This window comes from Equus asinus, chromosome 4 (genome assembly GCF_041296235.1).
Source record: "Equus asinus isolate D_3611 breed Donkey chromosome 4, EquAss-T2T_v2, whole genome shotgun sequence".
Taxonomy (NCBI): domain Eukaryota; kingdom Metazoa; phylum Chordata; class Mammalia; order Perissodactyla; family Equidae; genus Equus; species Equus asinus.
Window position 1 is genome coordinate 113,728,219 of NC_091793.1, and position 21,631 is coordinate 113,749,849.

The window sequence follows — 21,631 nt, forward strand, 5'->3', positions numbered from 1 at the left end:
ATATCACTAAATCATAAAAATGAAAGCTGTGGGTTATATATTATGAATGTTGCCTAATGCATTCCCAGCTCTGTTATTTGTTACAAATTTGTGTACGATGGACAAAATTGGCCATTTATTCAAGAGTAACAGCTGCTTCCAACATTGTGCATCTTATCAAAAAAGAAGGACATTACAAGAAGGAAAAAGCACAATTAACCTCTAAAATGCTGAAAAGAGAAGAATCTCATTTTGGGGGGAAACCATTTAAAGGAAACTTACAAGCAGATAATTTAAATACTCTTCTATTTTAGCATTTTTATGACTAACTAGAAGACTCAATATAAAGGTTTACAACAATAAAAAAAATTGCACAATGCTGATATCTAAGAAAAAATAATAGGATCTGATCCTTAGACACTATATATTATTAAGTGAAGACACTTGATTTAAAAAAACTCATTACCAATTGGAGGCTAGAAAAGAAGCAGTGTTTCACTTGTCAATTTAAGATAAAGTGTTATTCTGGGAAGACAAACAAAATATCATCAGTACTTACAGTATATTTTAAATTATTAACTAACCCATTTTGTTGATTTATAGTAATCCCTAGAAAAAAGCTAGAAATAGGAAAATTCAAAAACTCTCTAGATTCTAAGAAGCATACCCCCTATTCCACAGTAACCTTGCGGAAGTTCTGATATTTAATATTAAATATTAGAACTGCAGTCTCTGTTTCTTTAATGGTAGCTTGGATCATTCGGGCAGTATTTCACTGCTGTAGCCTGAGGCTATAGGTAATGGAACATTACTCACTATGATAGCCAGATTTCTTCTGCATGGCGGTTACAGGGCAATCTTTATGAGCCAGAAGAAGCTGTTTCAGCTGTGCCACTTCATTTCTCAGCAGGGTGACTTCACTCTGGAGAAGAAACAACTTATGTACCTTACCAGCTTCACACTAAACGTTTCTTACTGTTTAAAACAAGCGAAGATTAAGATATGAAAATCAAACATCTATAACAGAATATGAGGGAATAAACAAAATATGCTGCTTAAATATGTTTAAGCCATACACAATAGTTTTTATATTTTAGCATTTGTTAAAAAACTGCAACTTTTATAAAAATTTAAGAGATAACACCATGACTGGATAGCATATTTCAAAGTTTTCCCATTACCATTTGCCTTTGGACTGCTTATATATTACAGGTTTCCTGCCAAAGGTTTTTTTCATTTTACATACGTTACCTGGTCTTTTGATTATTTGAAAAATTACAAACATCAAGGCAGTCAGGATAAATTTTCACTGACTCTATTTACTTGAAAATGAAAAATTTATCCTGGAAACTCAAGCAAGTTTCTAGAAACTAGGAAAACCTCCATAAGGGAAACCACAATAACCAAAGAATAATGGATACCTAAATGCATTGCAAGACACTGTGTTGGACATGGAAACAATGACAGGAGATGTAATATCTAAATAGCTTTGTTGCCTTTGACCTAGGCAATCTGTATACATCTAAATTTAAATCTGACAAATAAATGGTGATTTGTTCTACCCTTTATTATAGAATGAGCACTTCGGCCTTTGTTTTGAATGCATTAATCTGGTAGATTCTATGTAAAAGGTCCAAATTGAGAGAGTCCAACTAATTCCTTTGAGTCATCCCCAAATATTAAAGACACAAATTAGTGATTATTACCAATACTCAAGAGTTAGAAATAACATGAATTTAATAAATTGCTAACAAAAAAATCTTAATTTACAAACACCTCTACTTATTTGGACTTACTTTAACCTTTACTCAGACTTCATCCATGAACTCAAAATTAAATGAAGAAATACAGCAAACACCTGTATATAAAAGCTCAGGCACTTCATTTTCCAGCCCTCAGTCTCTTAACCAGAAAGCTGAATGTAAAATAATTCAGCAGAATAGGCTCATCAGGCTCCCTTAAGTGACCAATGACAGAAACATAAAAATCAAAAGAATAAAAGTTAAGCAATCTAAAGGTAAGTGTTGGGGCAAACAGTTCCTCACACACTGACACCAACGAACGGCAACGCTGTATTAAAGCACACAGAAACCGACACTCACAGTAACTCTTAACTGTTAATGAAAAGGGTAAACTGTGTTTAAAACGTTGCACTTGAGACAAGAATGGGAGTATAGTGATCAAAATACAAAAAAAGAAAATATAAAAGTTTTGCTTTAAAAATAAAGTCTTATCTCGAAAATACAATTCTATGGAATACTGCTGTCATTAGTCTCAATACTGCTAATTATAGCTGTTTATTAATGACACTACTAAAGAGAAACCATATTATGAATAATCCAATATACATTATCCAAAAAAGTTTCTCCCTCTTTCTGCCTCAGTAGCTTGATTTTGAGATTCACTTCTACAAGTTTCTCTCATTAATTTCTGTAATATGAAATAGGGCTAGATATGTATTTTTAGTCAAGAATACACAATCTCTTATAATCTGCTACCTGTGACCACCCTTCACATTAGTCTGAATCTATGAAATAACATATAATCGTTTTGACATATAAAAATAGAAATTTTGTATGGCTAAATACATAATGTCTCTACCTAGAAAAGTTTTCCCCTCCTTTTTGCCTTGCTAATTATTTTACTCATCTTTAAGAGTTAACTTAGTACGGTACAAATCTGCATAGGAAGACAAGTTAGGTGTCCATTTCTGTGGTCCCACAGCCATAAATACAGTCATGAGTCGCTTAATGATGGGGATACTTTCTGAGAGATGCATCCTCAGGCAATCTCGTTGTTTTAAGAACATCAGAGTGTACTTACATAAACCTAGATGGTACAGCATACTACACACCCAGGCTCTATGGTACTAGTCTTACGGGACCACCATCCTATATCCGGTCCATCACTGACAGAAACATCATTATGCCACACATGACTGTATATGTGTGTTGTGTTTACTTGTTTGCCACCTCTGCCAGATTGGGAATTTCTCAAGGGCAAGGATTATCTTGCTCTTTGTATCCCCAAGGCATAGCACACAGCCTGGCGTAGACTGAGTACATGATAATATTTTAGAGAGGATCATGGTAATTCTATGTCCAAGGGGTGAAAAACACCAAAGAAGGTGAAATGAAATAGCTTAAATAATATAAACCTGGTCAGGTCCTAATTTCACTATTTATGCCCAAAACCTCACCAACATAGCTACACTGTTAATCTTCTGAGTCATGAAATGAAAACTGGCATATTTTACAGCATCATCTCAATTACAGAATTTAAAAACTCAAACTGTCTTCTTTCCTAAATACACTAGACATTCACCATAAACCATATTATGAAATAAATGTATAGGATAATATTCCTGAAAGAAGTTATGACTTGATTATCTAATTGATACAAAACAGTTGATTTAAATAATTCTGAGGATTAACAATTAAAACAATATTCTTATGCACTCAAAATTAAATATATATATATTCAAAATCTCTGTTTAAGGCAGATTTGCAACTGATGAATGGAATATCAATTTCTGTATTTTAAACTTAACAGTTGGTGGTATTATGGCTGTTCATCTAATTGGAATGCCCCGTCCATTAACAAATGAACAAATGTGAAGAAGCCACTAGCTAACAATGGGTAATGACCATTAACGACTGATGAGGTAAGGCATTCGATTCCTGTTACAAAACTTATATTTGTGTTAACTGAATTTTAATCGGAATCACATTCAACAGAGCAAACAACTGAAAAGACCAGGAAGAGAGAAGAAAATTAAAAATAAAAGCTTTTGAACATTTTAATGTAATTTACATTTACCTAAAAGATGTAATACACAAGTATGCTGTTCTTTATCCAAAATTCAAATAATCAAATTTTCCCCTAACAAATTCAAGCTATGCTCAATACAAATTCAGTCCAATCTTTTATATCATCCTGATCTAAAATGTTTTACAACGATAAAAGATTTTCTTAATGATGATCTTGATGCTCAAAAATGATTTCTGATTGAAAAGTTAAATTAATAGTTTGTATTGTTACTATATCCTAACATTCAATTTCTTTAGAGCTGGTACCAGCATTAGACTGGAAGCAGCAAATGGGACGTCATTACTAGCAAGGAATTGGGACTGAGAGAAATAATGCAAAAAGCAAATGTAGTTGGAGTGCTGACTGGGAATTAGAGTAGGCCAAGCTTTGAAGGAAGTGGATTTAGAGGAGCTAGAGAGCCCTAAGTGTAAGTATATGCTACTGGTCAAGAACAGGTCGAGTAGGGGCTGGCCTGGTGGCGCAGCAATTAAGTTCACATGTTCCGCTTTGGTGGCCCAGGATTCGCCGGTTCGGATCCCGGGTGTGGACATGGCACCGCTTGGCAAGCAATGCTGCGGTAGGCGTCCCACATAGAAAGTGGAGGAAGATGGGCACAGATGTTAGTTTAGGGCCAGTCTTCCTCAGTAAAAAGAGAAGGACTGGCAGCAGATGTTGGCTCAGGGCTAATCTTCCTCAAAAAAAAAGAACTGGTCAGTAGAGGTTGACAACAGGAGGCTCATGGAGGTAAAGATTATATACAACTGGATTAGGCAGAAGAGGTTAAAGCCCAGCGTTTTTTAAGACATTTATGATAAATGTAGTAAAATTTGACAAATTAATCCAAACATTCAAGAACTACAGTCACATACCCATATGTAAAAAGGAAAGGACTTAAACGATAGGCATGACTATACTAACAACCAGTGGTTGTATAAATCATGACTTTAATTCTGAGATTTTTCTAGGAAGGTCAGAAAACAGGTAGAATCAGAGAGAAAGGCCTACATACGTATAATAAGAGGCCTGAAGAGTCTATACAGAGACCTTAGAATGAAAAAAAAAGCAGTTAACAGGGGGCTGGCCCCGTGGCCGAGTGGTTAAGTTCGCGCGCTCCGCTGCAGGCGGCCCAGTGTTTCGTTAGTTCGAATCCCGGGCGCCGACATGGCACTGCTCATCAGACCACGCTGAGGCAGCGTCCCACATGCCACAACTAGAAGAACCCACAACGAAGAATACACAACTATGTACCGGGGGGCTTTGGGGAGAAAAAGGAAAAAATAAAATCTTTAAAAAAAAAAAAAAATAGCAGTTAACAGATATATATATAACTTGTATTTATCTGTATATAAGTAATTTGTATTTAAATACATAAAACCAGTTTGCTTAAGCCAAAGTGAATCTGAAGGGGATAAATGTTAAGCCATAAACGGATTTAATACTAAATGAAAAAAGAATTATTTATACCTCTACCATCTACTCTGTGGATTATTTTAGAGTGAACATTAATTGGATTCAGCCTCCAAAGCCCATCTACTATTTGTTAGCATATTTGTAGAATATGTTAATTATCTTCCTGAGTCATTCTGAAGATGAAATGAAATAAGGGACACGAAAACATTTTGAAAATGTAGAAGTTCCAGTCTAGAATATCTAAGAAATTATTGATTTTTTTTTTTTTGCAAAGTAAAGTGTATTTGGTAAGATAAAGGAGACTCAGAAAAAAATTATTATTCTGGTTTCAAATAAAATGTAAATTGGGGCTGGTTCTGTGGCCTAGTGGTTAAGTTTGCCCCACTCTGCTTCAGCACTCCGGGGCTGGTTCCTGGGCACAGACCTACACCAATTGTCGGTGGCCATGTTGTGGTGGTGACCCACATACAAAATAGAGGAAGCTGGCACAGATACTAGCTCAGGGCAAATTTTCGTCAGCAAAAAAATAAAATAAAATAAAAAATAAAATGTAAATTATTTTGGCATTGTCTGTACCATTGCTCTACTCTATTTGTTTGCCACTCAAAGGTTAATTACATACTAATGAACAATAATATTTTTTTACAGTTTATTTGAAGCAGATCATATTGATAAAATCATGACAGAATAGTCAATTGATCAATCAATCAAAACTTTTCATTGATATTTGGCCATAGATTGATGACCAAGTATAACATAAATTTATAATCTTTTGACGAAATTTCTAGTTCAGCCACTACCCCCAAAATTAAAGAAATAATTTTGGATAGTTTCTTCTTTGGGGAATTTCTCATTGCTACTATTTCATGTTTAGTCTTCACAAAAATCAATGAGTAAGTATCAAGATTCCCACCAGACAGTTCCAAGGGTTGTCATGGATGCAAACCTTACATCTGAGAACAACACAGTTCTTTAATTTATGTCTGTAACAATAGAAAAAAGAGGACAAAGTTCTTAATATTTTGGAAATACTTTGCAAAATGAATGGGAATGACCCTTTTCCTATTCTCATATTTAATTACTTGTTTCATGTCTGTCTCCTCTGCTAGACCTCAAATTCTCTAAGTACAAGGACAATGTCTTTTTCACTGTTATAACCCCTGTGTATAATAACATGCCCTGCACACAAGAGATGCTTAGTGACAGAATGAATAATAAATAACTAGCATTTGCAGAGTGTAGTTACAACACACTTTTCTGTACCCTCTCTCATTTGATCTTCATAAGAGTGCTTATTCTATGAGTGTGACAGATGGGGAAGTAAAGACTCAGAAAGATTCTCAGTAAAGGCTAGTAAAAAGAAGCACCAGGTCTCAAACTCATAATAAAAAGCATGAAGGAGGCCAGCCCCAAGGCCTAGTGGTTAAGTTCAGCATGCTCTGCTCTGGTGGCCTGGGTTTAGTTCCTAGGTGTGGACCTATGCCACTTGTCGGCGGCCATGCTGTGGCAGCAACCCACCTACAAAATAGAGGAAGACTGACACAATGTTAGCTCAGGGTGAATCTTCCTCAGGGGGAAAAAAAAAGAGGTAAAAGGTGGCATCATTATTACCCTTTTTCTCCTCTAGAACATACTTAAAAACTCCAGAGCAAAAAAGGAAGACAGTTATATCATAGAATAATATTTTTTTAAGAAATTAAAACAAACAGGTATTATATAGCATCTTCCAACTGTTGCTATTCCTTTCTATTTCAAGTGATAAATATTGAAATAAAATATTGTTTAGGTACCAGGAATAAAAGATTTGATCCTATTCCTTTAAATCCTATTCCCTAATGGACCAATAAATAAAACCTTTTCCATATCATTAACCTATGAGTGAAAACTCTTTATGTATCCAGCTATCAAGATTGCTTCCATTAATTTATTGAGCTTCCACTCTACATACATTTTGCAATATCTAAATTTTAAAAGCAAAATCCACAACAAAATCTCCAAATTTTATCCACAGAGTAATTATTAAGGCCCTACTGTTAGCAAAGAGAAGAGTCTACCTTTGTTCATAAAGTTAACATGCTGAAATGGTAAACTGAAAACTAACCTCCAAAATGAGTGGAACTGAAAGACAAAGCCATAAAGAGGTTAAAACCATTTCAAGTAAAAGACAACAAAGTCATATATTGCCTTTAAAAATATAGCAGTATCCAATTCTAGATTACCATAAATGTCTATAACACAATTTGAAGAAATTGCTCTTTTAGCAATGATTTTAGAAAGCTAAAATATAATTAAATTCAGTGAGTGGGGCAATAAGGTTGAAAATTAATATTTTCTTTAAGCCTAATATACATTTGGTAAAACTATGAGCAGTCACACCTCAACGCTCGTTAAACCTTTTATTGTATATAATATATAAGCAACCATGGGTCATTACTGCCCACTACACTGATCAGCTAAGCCTGTATGTCACGTGAAGGATTATTAAGGAAATGTAGAACTGATGAATGTTTTCACATAAAGCACAGTTTAATTATTTCTTTGACATTCAATTTTCTTTACAAGTCATCCTGTTCTTCACAGTTAATGGTTTTGCTGTTGGCAGACTGAAAGAAATTTTTTCTTCCTGAATCTACTATAAGCAAGTTAACTCTTCACACTCTGAAAACTAGAACCTGTCACTTACTTTTTAAAAACTGTTTTTATTTTACTTGACAAACTAAACAAAAAATAAAAATCATATATCCACTTGAAACAATAGAGAAAGTCAGAGTGAAGTACTCTTTCTTCCCAAACCATCCATGCTTCCCAAAACACTCTTCACCACTGTTACATCCTGGTACATCAATTCCTAAGATTTTACCTATATTTAGGGATTCATTTCTGTGCCGATTTGCATAGCTACACATTTATCCATTTAACTATAAACCTTTTATTAATGAAAAAGAATTATACTGTACATTTAAGTATGCAACTAACTTTTGAGTAATTTATTGATGTGAAAGTCCCATAATACAGAATTAACCATTTTAACGTGAACAATTCAGTGGTGTTTAGTACATTTACAATGTTGTGAAATCACCTTCCTCAATCTAGTTATAAAACACTTCTGTCACTCCAAATAAAACCCCTCACTCATTAACCAGTTTCTCCTTATTTCTTCCTCCCTGCAGTCCCAGCAACCATCAATTTGCATTTTGTCTCTGTGGTTTTATCTGTTCTAGATATTTCATATAAACGGAATCATATAATATGTGACTCTGTGTCTGGCTTCTCTCACTTAACCATAACATTATGAGGTTCATCCACACTGTAGCATGTACTTTCACGCCTTTTTATCACTGAATAATATTCCACAGTATGTATGTACCATAATTTATCTGTTCATCCATTGATGGACCTTTTCCCTGTTTCCAGCAACTTTTTTTGCCCATAACAATATATTACAGACATTTTCCCAGGTTAATACATACAGATAGACATTTTTTTTTTCCTTTTTGAAGAAATATTTTAAAAATCCCTGGTACATCATTTCACCTATCTCCATATTTTGGTATGCATCCCTAAAACTAAGAATATTTTCTTAACTAACCATGATGCCATCATCACTCAGTTTTTATTAAAAATACATATGTTACTTGTTCTATTTGTAATTTGAGGTATTAACTAAAATTATATTCAACTTTAGAGCTTAATTTAGTGATTTCTTGAATTTGTCTTCTATTTAAAAGTTTCATGTTTTGAAATTGATGTTAGCTGACTTTTACCTAGATGATAAATCTTGCCTTTATTCCTCCAATCAAGAAATTTCTAGCCAGGGGCGGGCCCAGTGGCGCAGCGGTTGGGTATGCATGTTCCGCTTCAGCAGCCTGGGGTTCGCCGGTTTGGATCCCGGGTGCGGACATGGCACCACTTGGCAAGCCATGCTGTGGTAGGAGTCCCACAGATAAAGTAGAGGAAGATGGGCACGGATGTTAGCTCAGGGCCAATCTTTCTCAGAAAAAAGAGGAGGATTGGCAGATGTTAGTTCAGGGCTAATCTTCCTCGAAAAAAGAAAAAAAAAAAAAGAAATTCCTACCCAAATTAGGAAATAGAAAAATGTAACACATTTTACAATAATGACATTTTAACCATAGTTTAATTTGTATGGTGGAAAAAACATAAGGCTAATGAAGTAAAGATTATGTTTATTTTGAATATTGAATTTTCCAAAGTTTTCTGAAATAATAAAGTACTATTACTATTAATAATGGTGACCAGGGCTTCAGTATAATTAAGCCAACAGCAATATCTCATTAAAAGCTGTTAATATTGTTATAACTTGGGTCAAAGCAGAAAACTGGCCCAACCTAAAGTCTCAGAATACCTTGTAAATGATACCATATATTTACATACCACTTTTTAGTTTTCAAACATTTTTACTTCTTAAAAAAGTCATGATAAGCCAAATTACAAAGGAAAAATACTGATAAATTTATCGTACTAAAATTAAAAATTTATGTATTTAAAAATACTTGCATTCATTCTAATTCAACTGAGTTATGCAATAAGCCAGAGAAGTAGGACCAGCAGGTGTTATCTCTATCCTGTGGGTGAAACAATCAAGGCTAACAAAGAATGATATGTTTACTGTCATACTACTATAAAAGAGCCAAGTCCTTTGGAAGAATGATTTTGTTAGGAACAGAAAAGAAAAAAATAGATACCTAATCACTTTGTTAATGTAATATGAATATTTGAAAATTTAAACAGTAAGAGTTAATATTCTAACAGAGAGACCTGGTAAAGAATAGCCATTTTTATAGTATATAATCTTTTTCATTTTGTTTAAGTGGAAAAAATTCAGAAGTTTTTTCTAAAAAATTATGAAAATAGTTCTTGAATAAGAATTCATTTATCAGCTGATAACTGTATTATAATATTTCTTAACATACCTAAGTATATAAGTATATTTGAAGTCTCTGTGATATGGTAAATCATATTTAAATTAATGATTAAAAATAAGTTGTGCCAGACAATTTATTTGTTCTAAAGCTAACCTGTCAATATTCAAAGCACAACATAGAGTTTTATAAGACATCTGTCTCACATATGAAAAAATTTAAGTTATAAAAATCTACATTAAGTTAAATGCTATGCCTGATGCCAAAAACTGTTTCCTAAGCATTTACAGACATTTATATAGGTGACATCTTTAAAGATGGATTTAGGAAGACAGCAAGTCTCATCATCAATTATGATTATTAACTGGGAATGAATAACTCAGAAAATTGACCAATAACAACTTGAAGATATTAACATCAATCTTACTAGTTGGCGCTCATCAATTGGTAGTTTAGAAGATTTTACTGGAGAATATTCACAACATTAAAAAAACCTAACAAAAACAAAAGGAAGGAAGAAAAAACAGAAAGAAGGAAACAGACTTGGTGCTGCCCGATACCATCACTGGAAATCTCACAAAAGCTTGAATGGGAAGATTTAAAACCTTTATACCCATGAGATTCCTAAGAAATGTATCTAAGGCACATTGGCAGGGCAGTATGAAATGATTTCTACTGCCACTGGCCATATTGTACCTGTTCTCTGGATAATTAGAGTCCTTCAGTTTCCAAAGCTGTCAATGTGGCATCTTTCACGAGCACTATATTCACTTCAAATAAAACAAACAAAACAAAACAAAATTTGTAATTCAAAAAACAAAAGAACTTAAAAACAAAAACTGTTACTGAAGCAACTTTATAGTTGTGATACAAACAAAAAGTAACTAAGTGAAATACCAATGATATTTTTAATTTTAAGAGTCTTTCTTTGAACTTTATATCACAATTTTATAAAGTTTAAGCCAGGTAGTTTAGGTACTTTTGTACTACACAAGTAAACACATATTTAAAATTTCTTCATTCTATGAGTGTTGAAAGTTTTATATTACTTCATCTCAATATTCAAATAGGTTTATAAAACTATGCTTCACTAAAGATTCCATACACACCCAATATTATGTCCTAAAATATCTGGATAGCTAACTAGAAAGACAGGGAAGAGCCTATTTCACAATTATTAAAAATAAATAAATAAAACAAAATTTACATATATGTACCATACCTGCAGTTGACCATTTAATGAACTCAAGTCTTCTGCTTTCTTCTCTAAAGACTGAACCCAGACTTTCCTTTTTTGTCGGCATCTTGAAGCTGCTGCTCTATTTCGCTCCAGAAACTTCCTCCTTTTTTCATCAGGATCTTCATTAGCTGCTCTTCTTCGACGACCACTTGTATTTTGGGTCTGTGGAGCTGTGTGAGCTGGAGAAGCCTAGAATAAACACAATGGGAGCTTCTTACATTTGTATCTCGTGAAGGCACATAGGCAGTACAGGGTGGCAGAAGGAGAGAACTACTATTTTCTAAGTCAACACTGTATATATCAATATTCTGGGGCAATGTGAAAATCACTCTGTGGTTTAACAAATTCCTTGAAATAAATGAGCATTGCCAAAACAAGATTCTCACTAATTCACTATCATAGTGAACATATTTTTTAAAGTTTATATAATATTTTCCTTTATACAGAAATAAGAAATTGAAAATGCAATACAAATGATCATGTACATATCATATTTTTCAAGTGTACTTTTCAACAAACACCATATTATTCAATCCTTTGAAAACTAATTATAAGGTATTAAAGTAAAAAATTTAATAACTTACTTAAATTCACTATGGGAAACCATGTTTTCTATGCTATTTTTGAAATAAAAAATAGCATTAATCTGTAAATTTTCTTTAAAAATTGGTTTCTCTAAAATTAAGGAGGGAAAGTATGTACATACTTAGGTAAACTCAGCTTTTCTTCAGTTTTTGAAATTTAGGGTCAGTCGTTTTCTAAGGGTCAGGTTCACGTAATTATCAGTGCTCATTTTTCTGATGGGTAGAATCCCACAGGACTCCAGATCTTCACTTTAATTGGTCCCCCCACCCCTCAATGGAATGGCCTGGTTATCTCAGATCAGCCAGAGGCAAAAACCTTCAGCCACTAGTGATACTGTCTAGCGCCTAGGACTAAAGCACAGTAAGCCTCTTCAAGCCTCTCACAAATCCCAAAATTGTGCCACAGAACACCTGAATATGGGAGACAGGAAATGAACCCTCAGAAATAGTGCAAAGGAAACAGTACTTTATGGCCATAGGCACTTGATCCAAAGAAGCAGCCTGAAAACAATATTTTATCTATAATTAATTATATTTTTAAATGGTGTGAACAAAGAAAACTTCTATCTTCTCTTAATATAATAAGCAAAAGTCTTATAATATAAGCTCAAGATAAGTTCTGTAGGGAAATCACCAAACTAGTTCTCACTCTAAAAAATACAGTTATCGTTTAATATTTTCCAAATAATTAGCAATAAAAATTATGTTATTTCATTTATACTTTAATTGTAATAAAGATCAATTATTAAATTATATTTTCTTTTCTTCATTCTCTTTACTTATTGATAATAGTAGGTTTTTTTCTTTTACTCATTTGGCTGAATAGCAGAGAATAATTTTTTTTAAACTGACAACTCAGTTATTATAGCAAATGCTAAGCACAAGTATTAGAAGCAAAAACTATTACAGTTATTATTTGTATATTTTAACTCCTAATAAGGATTTGAGGCTATTTAGCAGCATACATTCCTCCTTCCATTAATTCACTCATTCCACTTCATTAAAAAAATATAGAACTAGTCTAGAAACTAGAGATACAGCAGTGAACAAACAGATAAAGTCCTGGCCGCATGGAGCTTCCATCCAATACAATAAAATATAAAGATAAAAAATTAGATCCAGGGAAACTATAGTTAGTATGAGAAAACAAATTATATTCATTTCTTTTAAATAAACTTTTAAAGATGTAAAAAGCATGCTTAGCCTACAGACCATACACAAAAACAGCCATGGCATTTGGCCTGTGAGCCAGTTTGCTAACCCCTGAGTTATGACATTAAAACACACTCACTCACTTACTTTTTCTCTCTTGGTCCCAAAGTAAGGCTGTTTAGTGGATGATAACCACAATTACATTCCACTTTATCTTAAGTTTTGTAAAGATAAAATACAGTTATCTAAATACCTATGCTTAGGAGGCAATTTAAAATTTCCTGTTTACATGTGTTTATTTAATTGGAAAGTTTTGCTTTTTAATGCCAATGCTAATATTTTTTAAGTAGAGAAGACAAAAGGTCTAGATAGAGTTCTGAAACGTTCAACCGAAATATAGTAATCCTTTACTGCAGAAATATACTGTAGACACAGAAATGTCAATCATCTAACAGGCAGTCACAAACTAGAGACAAGTGCAAAGGGGCTCCAGTATAACAGCTGCTATAAAGCATATCTACTCCTTTTGTGATGTTTCACAGATTTTAATCCAAGAACCATTTGATTCCTGTTAGTAATGTAATACATATATACATTAGTTGTTGAATACAAAAACAACAAAAATGCTTTATTTAAAAAGTATTGATGGATACTGTGCCATGTCAGACCAACATACGGAGACACCCACAGAAACACTTACATGGTGTCTGAGCAGTAACAACTGCTCGACTATTCATTTTTTAATTATTTTAATTAATTTATTTATATCAAAAAATAGAAATATCAATGCTTTTACACTGAACTACATTTTCCTAAGGCTTTTGATAGGCTTTTGAAATAACAGTATGACCAGAAATAATTTTGTTCAAAGTATATGAAGTAGTCATTTAAGTTACACTGTATTTGTTTTTTTAAGGATGATAACAGAGTGTTGAACGATAAAAGCAACACACATACCGGAGTTTCTGTAGTGGATGTGGCTGGCTGTTGTAATGACTGTGGTCGAGATTCCTCTGACTGAGTCCTAACCAATCCACTACTATGACCTTTGACAGCATCACCATTGGTAACTGGAGGATGTTGCTGAGTCAAAGCAGCTTTTAATCTCTGAAATGCAAACATGAATTGAAAAAAAGCTCCCTGATTTCCACCCAAATCCAACTCCCAACATACTCTTTGGTTAACCAAAAAAGATATTTGTTAAGGAATGCATAAATACATTTGGTTTTAAAATTAGTTTTCATTTATCATATTCCATTGCATTCCTAAGATCATTATAAATACCATTAAGACAGACAATAGGACCTTTGGAAAGCTTCCCCGCTTTTGTCGTTTTATCTAGTACTACTAGAGGATTCTATACTTTGTTGTATCTAATCAATTCTGAGAAAAGAGTGAAAAATAAAAATACTGTTGACTGAAAATAACTAGCTTTGCTCAACTAAAATAAGTAACACAAGTTAATTACGTACACTTTCATCTATTTTCTTCCACCCCATCCCTATATCCCATATCCCAATCTTCTCAGGCTCTGCCTAGATCCTTAAACCTAAATCTCTTCTTTTCCAGATTTGGGCCCATACAATCTCTGACTGCAGGTGAAAAGGACCTCAGGGACTCTGAGAGACCTGGGACTATCATTGTTGCTATTGTTCTTAATAACTGAGATGTAGTCCTTGAGCCCCAAATAAAGGGTTTTTTTTTTTTTTTTTTGGTGAGGAAGATAGGCCCTGAGCTAACATCTACTACCAATCTTCCTCTTTTTGCTTGAACAAGATTGTCCCTGAACTAACATCTGTGCCAATCTTGCTCTATTTTTTTGTAGGTGGGATGCTGTTACAGCATGGCTTAATGAGCAGTGTGTAGGTCCACATGCAGGATCCAAACCTGTGAACCCCTGGCCGCTGAAGTGGAGTGCGTGAACTTAACCACCATACCACCAGGCTGGCCCACCAAATAAAGTTTTATCATAAAGTTTGATGCAAAGATATGTCTATTACATTTTCCTCAGATCCACATTCAGGTGCATATTGAGGGAAGGAGGCTAAAACATCGATATGAGGACTGTGTTGCAGTCTATTCAGTCCTCCCCAAACTTCCTAGTAGTAAATAACTGCCTGGCTGTTACATGTTAAAAACAGATTCTTGGAAACCTTTACTCTCTTCCTTCCCTGGATATAACAGAAAGGGGTAGGTAAGAGAGAAGAGCTTTTAAGAAAAGTCCTCAAATGTTTCTAGTACAATTGCTTTCATTCACTCCATCTAAGAACAATTTAGAAAATTTTACAACTATTAAAAATTTGTAATTTCCCTATTTTCATCTATGCATATCTTCTTACAGTCTGTAAGTGATCCACATCCCTTGAAAACTGAAGCATATATGAATAGGTCACCAAAATTTCCACCAAGGCAATGATTATACCTGGACTAGTGTTAGTGGACATTCTCTCTCTACCGCTAATCGTTGTAGATTCTGGGTATGATTTTAAAAACAAAGTAAGTAGTTAAAAAAAGGTTTTATTGAGGTATAAGTTATATACAGTAAAATGACTTTTTAGTGTACAGTTCTATGAGTTTTAACAAGCACATACAGTCATGCAACACCCCCTACTACCAGGATACAGAACGGTTCTATTATCCCCCAAATTTCCTCATGCTCCTTTCCTATAACACTCTCCTCCCACCCCCAACCCCTGGAAACCATTAATCTGTTTCCTGATCCCAAAAGTTGTGCCTTCTCCAGAATATCATATAAATAGAATCATACAGTGTATATAGCCTTTCGAATCTGGCTTCTTTAGCATAATGCACTTGCGATCCATTGTGTCATTATCAGTAGTTTATCAATGAGTTTCTAACAGGACAGCATCTCTGTTTTACAGATTAGGAAACCAGAGCTCATTTGCCCAAGGTCACACAGCCATTAAGCTAGTTCAAATCCTGGATGTGAAGCTGGATCTCTTTAATTTCGAACTGTATGATTTTTCCCTGGCATCACGTTACATACATTATCCTACCAAAAAACACAAGAAAAGGTCAAGAAAGATAATCTGAGGCTGGATGGCTTAATGATTCAAAAGACAATCATAAAAGATTAGGAATGCCAAGTCTGATACTGCATCTGCTAAGGCCAGGTCACCCCAGGATCAGGTACGTTCTTCCCCTCTTTTTTGGCAGAACAGTTCTTTATGAATTGCAAACAGCACCACAGTATGTAAAGTCCTAGTATCGTCACTGATTAGTATACAGAATGTATACTGTATACAGATTAGTATACAGAATGTATACAGCTGAGAAGACACTTTATGTTCAGACTCTACCTCAAAGTAAGTGTGTAACTCTAAACAAATCATTTAATCTCTGAATCTCAGTTTCCTTATCTGTAAAACTGGGAATAATGATAACTTCCTTGTAGGGTTGAGGTAAAGATTAAATATAATATGCAGAACTTCCTAAATCAGAAAAGCATTTTTCAAATGTTAGCTTCCGTATTTCTTCAAAAATAGCAATTGAGGTCTCTATTTTCCTAGCACAGGTATGGAAGTGGGGATGTCAAAGAATCAGGAGAGTTCCTACACTTTTGTATTTTCAAAATGTACTTAGGAAAAACATATACTTAGGGGTCATCCTAAGTGCTGGTTCAGCCTGAGACATTTTATTACGTAAAATATGTTCTCAAGACTATGTCATACACTGCATCTTTCAGAATCCAGATAAGATTCCTAGTTCCTTCCTTTTTTTCTTCTTTCTTTTTTAAACAAGCAGAAATAACCACATTAGTAGCTAAGACACAAGAAACTGAGACACTCCTAACTGACGGGATAACGTGGAAGAGGATGGATTAGAACTAAAGTCAGGTAAGTGACCAAAGCAGTAGTTGGCTGTAATCAGGGAGGAATACTTAAGCTAAATGGTCAAAGAACTGAAAGTAGAAAGACCGGAATTTGAAAGTGTGGGTCATTTAAACAGAACAAAAGAGGAGATTCTGGGGAGGTGGTCTGTCTGCATAATTCTATCTTTTAAAGACAGAATGTGAGATATCAAAATACAACCAACAGTATCCAGTCTGTTAGGTTAGGGTTTCACTTCTGGATATAAAATGTGCATAAGTAAAAGTATCGGTTGAGATGTGAAGCTTGGTAAATTATGTTTTGGTAAACCATTTTTAAGTCCTTAGGTGAAAAACATCATAGAATGGAAGAGCATTTAAAGTTTTATAGTGAAGAGCTTAACTCTTAGAATTAATGAAATACAGTAACTGCACATAGGGGAGTCTGAAGTACATAAACATCACTCTCTTGAATAATCTTTAGTAGGGCAAGTTACTACCTTATAGAGCACTTAAAAGCAGCATCAGTATTCATTCATTATCCTCTCTTGACTGCCCTAGGGTATACAGTACTCATCCAGTGAGGAAACTCTAATGTGCTCCATGCTGTTACATTGATTACAATGGATCTGACTTGGAAAGTGTGCCACTGGGTACAAAACGTAAGAAAAAGATTTTTAAGGGTTAATTAACACTGCTCTGAACTGCAGACTTTTTCTTTTTAAACAGCAATAAAACTACATGTATATTAAAAAAATAGAATGGGTTAGGTGAAAAAAGTTGTCACTAAATATGATTCATATAAATTTTACAATTAATATGAGGATATCTATAATCTACCCGTATATAATTGTTAGAGACATTTTAAAGAAGGACAAATAGTTTGATTCAAAAAATTAACGAAAACATAAAAATATAACGAATATTTATTTTACAATAAAATTTGGAAGCTAGCAGAGATGCTGGAAATCAATTACTAGTCCAATCACCATCTTACAGATGAAGAAACTAAGGCCCAAAGAGCGAAGTTTCTTCCCAAAATCATAGAGTGAGTTAGAGGCAGAGCTAGGAAGAGAAATTCTGTTGACTCCTAATTCACTGACCATATTATAAAGAGTTTTATCAAGCTAGAGTTTTTGTCTAGTATATTAGTAATCAATAAGAGTATCAGACATTGGTGAGCCCATTATTAAAATCAAAATTTCTATCAAGAGAGAAATTTAATGGAAGTGAATAAAGATTGAGTCTGCAGAGGAATTACATAAGATTTAAAAGGTCTCGGGGCCGGCCCGGTGGCGCAGAGGTTAAGTTCGCACGTTCTGCTTCTTGGCGGCCTGGGGTTTGCCGGTTCGGATCCCGGGTGCAGACATGGCACTGCTTGGCAAGAGCCATGCTGTGGTAGGCGTCCCACGTATAAAGTAGAGGAAGATGGGCATGGATGTTAGCTCAGAGGCAGTCTTCCCAGCAAAAAGAGGAGGACTGGCAGTAGTTAGCTCAGGGATAATCTTTCTCAAAAAAAAAAAAAAAGTCTATATTCTCCAACATGTACAATAAAACCTAGACATAATTTTAATTTTAAAATAAAGGTATACATTATTTGAAAGAGAAGAAACCTTTGTTTTCTTTATTACTATAAAATCTTTATTACTATATTTCTAAGCAGTCTAATGTTTAGAGTTAATTTTCAGCAATGTAAAATTCAACTACCATCTTGAAAACCTTTTTTCTTAGAGATATAGAATGTGTCAATTAATTAAAGGGTGAATAGTTTGTTGTGTTGACCAATCTGACATACGCATTTTAAGAGGTAATCTGCTAAAAATAATTTGCTATTCAAATTCTATGTTGTATGTTGCACCCTTGAAAACAAATTTCATCACATCTGTCAGAACTTAGTAGGAACAAACTACTCCATCATAGTTCAAAGAAAAAACATAATGTTCTCTAGAAACAATTTATGAAAAAGTCAGATCCATATTTCATATGTGCCACAAAAGCTCATCAGAGTAATAACCCTCCTTCTCCTGGGTGTTATCTTACCATCTGCTGCTCTATTACTTATCTTTATTTTGCAACTAATTAACAGCATAATCTTCTAAATTCAGCAAGTTAATTATCATTATTGTGGTCTTTGCAGCATCATCAGTCCTCATGAAGTCTTGTCTCCCCACCCCCAGAGAACATAGGAAAATGAAGTAGGTTGGAAGAGAGTCTGTTTCTTTGGAGCGGGCTCATTAGGTGTTTGCTGATTAGCTTGGCATGCAGAGGCAGGTCAGAAGAATTCTGCTGAACATGAGGTTCCACGCAGGGCTCAACTAAGTTAATGTAGGTTTCTGAACATTTGCCAAGATGCCCTCTGTCAGCTCTCAGTTGAAACCCCCTGCAGAAAACCTACTGGCTACCCACTGTGTACAAAGCTATTTCTCAGTTTGTCACACAAGTATTAAAGGAATGATTCTGGAGAATACTACTTAAATACTTCACTAAATCTTCTTAAACAAAACTCCTAGATGATTAACATTTTCTTATTCAGAAGAGTTATTTTTTAATGACAAATATTACATAAGAAAATTGTATTATTAGAAGAGCACCACAGATAACAAATATCTACGGTTTATGTTCTTAATGACAAACAGAACCCCTAAACCTATATTTGGTGAGATCTAGTGCAATGTTGTAGAAAATAGTAAGTGCTAGGAATTTGTGATTAGTATTAAAAAGTACTAGATAATACTGTATTTGTGTACCCCCACCTACACTTTTTTTAACCACCTTCTTACTTTTCCAAAGACAAAGTTCTTAAAAAAAACCTTGCTCTGAAGAAATTTCTTCAGCAAAAAGAAGGATCTTATTTCAATATTTATAGTAGATGCAAATACAGCGCATCTTCCTGTAAGGACTGGACATCTGAAAACCAGGCCACTACAAAAGTATCCTTGCAGGGGCCAGCCCAGTGGCTCAGTGGTTAAGTTCGCACGTTCCGCTTCATGGCGGCCCGGGGTTCACCAGTTCGGATCCCGGGTGTGGACATGGCACCACAAGGCAAGCCATGCTATGGCAGGTGTCCCACATAGAAAGAGGAGGAAGATAGGCACGGATGTTAGCTCAGGGCCAGTCCTCCTCAGCAAAAAGAGGAGGATTGGCAGCAGATGTTAGCTCAGGGCTAATCGTCCTCAAAAAAAAAAATTAAAAAAAAATTTGTAAATAGAAATTTATAGCTTTAAATGCTTATATTAGAAAGGCAAAGAGATTTAAATCAATGATTAAGCTTCTACCTTAAGAAACTAAAAAAGATAAGCAAATTAAACCCAATTAAGTAGGAGAAAGGAAATAGTAAAGATAAAAGTAGCAATCAATGATAGTACAAATACACCATTAAGAAAAATAAAGGCAAGCTACAGATTGAGAAAATATTTGTAAGATATATAAATATATAACAAAAAATTTGTAGCTAGTGTGTGTATACACACACACACACACAAACATATATATAAAGAATTCCTGGGGCCAGACCAGTGGCGCAGTCCTTAAGTGCGCACGTTCCACTTTGGTGGCCCTGGGGTTCGCAGGTTTGGATCCTGGGTGCGGACATGGCACCTCTTGGCATGCCATGCTGTGGCAGGTGTCCCACATATAAAGTAGAGGAAGATGGGCATGGATGTTAGCTCAGGGCCAGTCTTCCTCAGCAAAAAGAGGAGGATTGGCAGCAGTTAGCTCAGGGCTAATCCTCCTCGAAAAAAAAAAAAGAATTCCTACAACATAATAATAAAAGACTAGTAACCCAATTTAAAAAATGGGCAAAAGATACCACAGAAAATGTCTGGCCAAACTGGAAATGCAAATTAAAACCACAAGATACTGCTACACACTCCTAGAATGTCTATAATGAAAAAGATAGACAAAACCAAATGCGGGTAAAAATGTGGGAACAACTGAAATTCTCATACACTGCTGGTGGGAAAGTAACCTCTGGCAAAAGATCTGGAAGTTTCTTATAAGTTAAATGCATATCTACCCTCTGACTCAGCAATTCTATGCTTTGGTAGACAGACCAAATGGAAATATACGTCTACAAAAAGAGTTATACAAGAATGTGTATAGTAGCTTTATTTACAATAGCTAAACACTGAAAACCATTCAAATGTCCATCAACAGGAGAATGGATAAAGAAATTGTATATGCACACAATGGAATACTACTCAGCAACAAAAAGAGGCAAACTATAATACACTCAACTACCTGGACAAATCTCACAGACATATGCTTAGCTGCACACAAGAGTATATACTGATTCCATTTATATAAAGTTCTAGAACTAACTGCTGATAACAAATATCAGAACATTTGGGGGAGGTGGACTGATTGGGAAGGGAAATAAACTTTCGGGAAAGATGGTAATATTCTATACTATAACAGGGGTGTGAGTTACATGAATGCACTTATTTATCAAAACTATACAGTTAAAATTGGTCCTTTGCAGTCTATGTAAATTTTACATTAAGAAAGGCCTATTAGAGCCACCCTGATGGCCTAACAGTTAAAGTTCAGCATGCTCTGCTTCAGCAGCCCAGGTTCAGTTCCCGGACACGGAACCACACCACTTGTCTGTTAGTAGCCATGCTATGGTGGTGGTTCACAAAGAACTAGAATAACTTACAACAATACACAACTACGTACTGGGGCTTTGTAGTGGGAGGGAGGTAGAAGATTGGCAAACATGTTAGCTTAGGGCAAATCTTCCTCTGCA

At 34.6% G+C, this 21,631-nt stretch overlaps 1 protein-coding gene across 11 annotated transcripts in view; it reads right to left on the bottom strand.

Moving 5' to 3' along the window:
* The window catches only part of ATF2 (activating transcription factor 2), a 73,471-nt gene that overhangs the window by 6,261 nt on the left and 45,579 nt on the right, over positions 1 to 21,631 (bottom strand). For all 11 annotated transcript variants that reach the window (XM_044768676.2, XM_044768678.2, XM_044768674.2 and 8 more), the window contains 3 exons: positions 14,013 to 14,162; positions 11,302 to 11,508; positions 796 to 901 (listed from right to left, as the gene is read on the bottom strand). In XM_044768676.2, the coding sequence (XP_044624611.1) occupies positions 796 to 901; positions 11,302 to 11,508; positions 14,013 to 14,162 (463 nt within the window). The remainder of the gene's footprint in view (positions 1 to 795; positions 902 to 11,301; positions 11,509 to 14,012; positions 14,163 to 21,631) is intronic.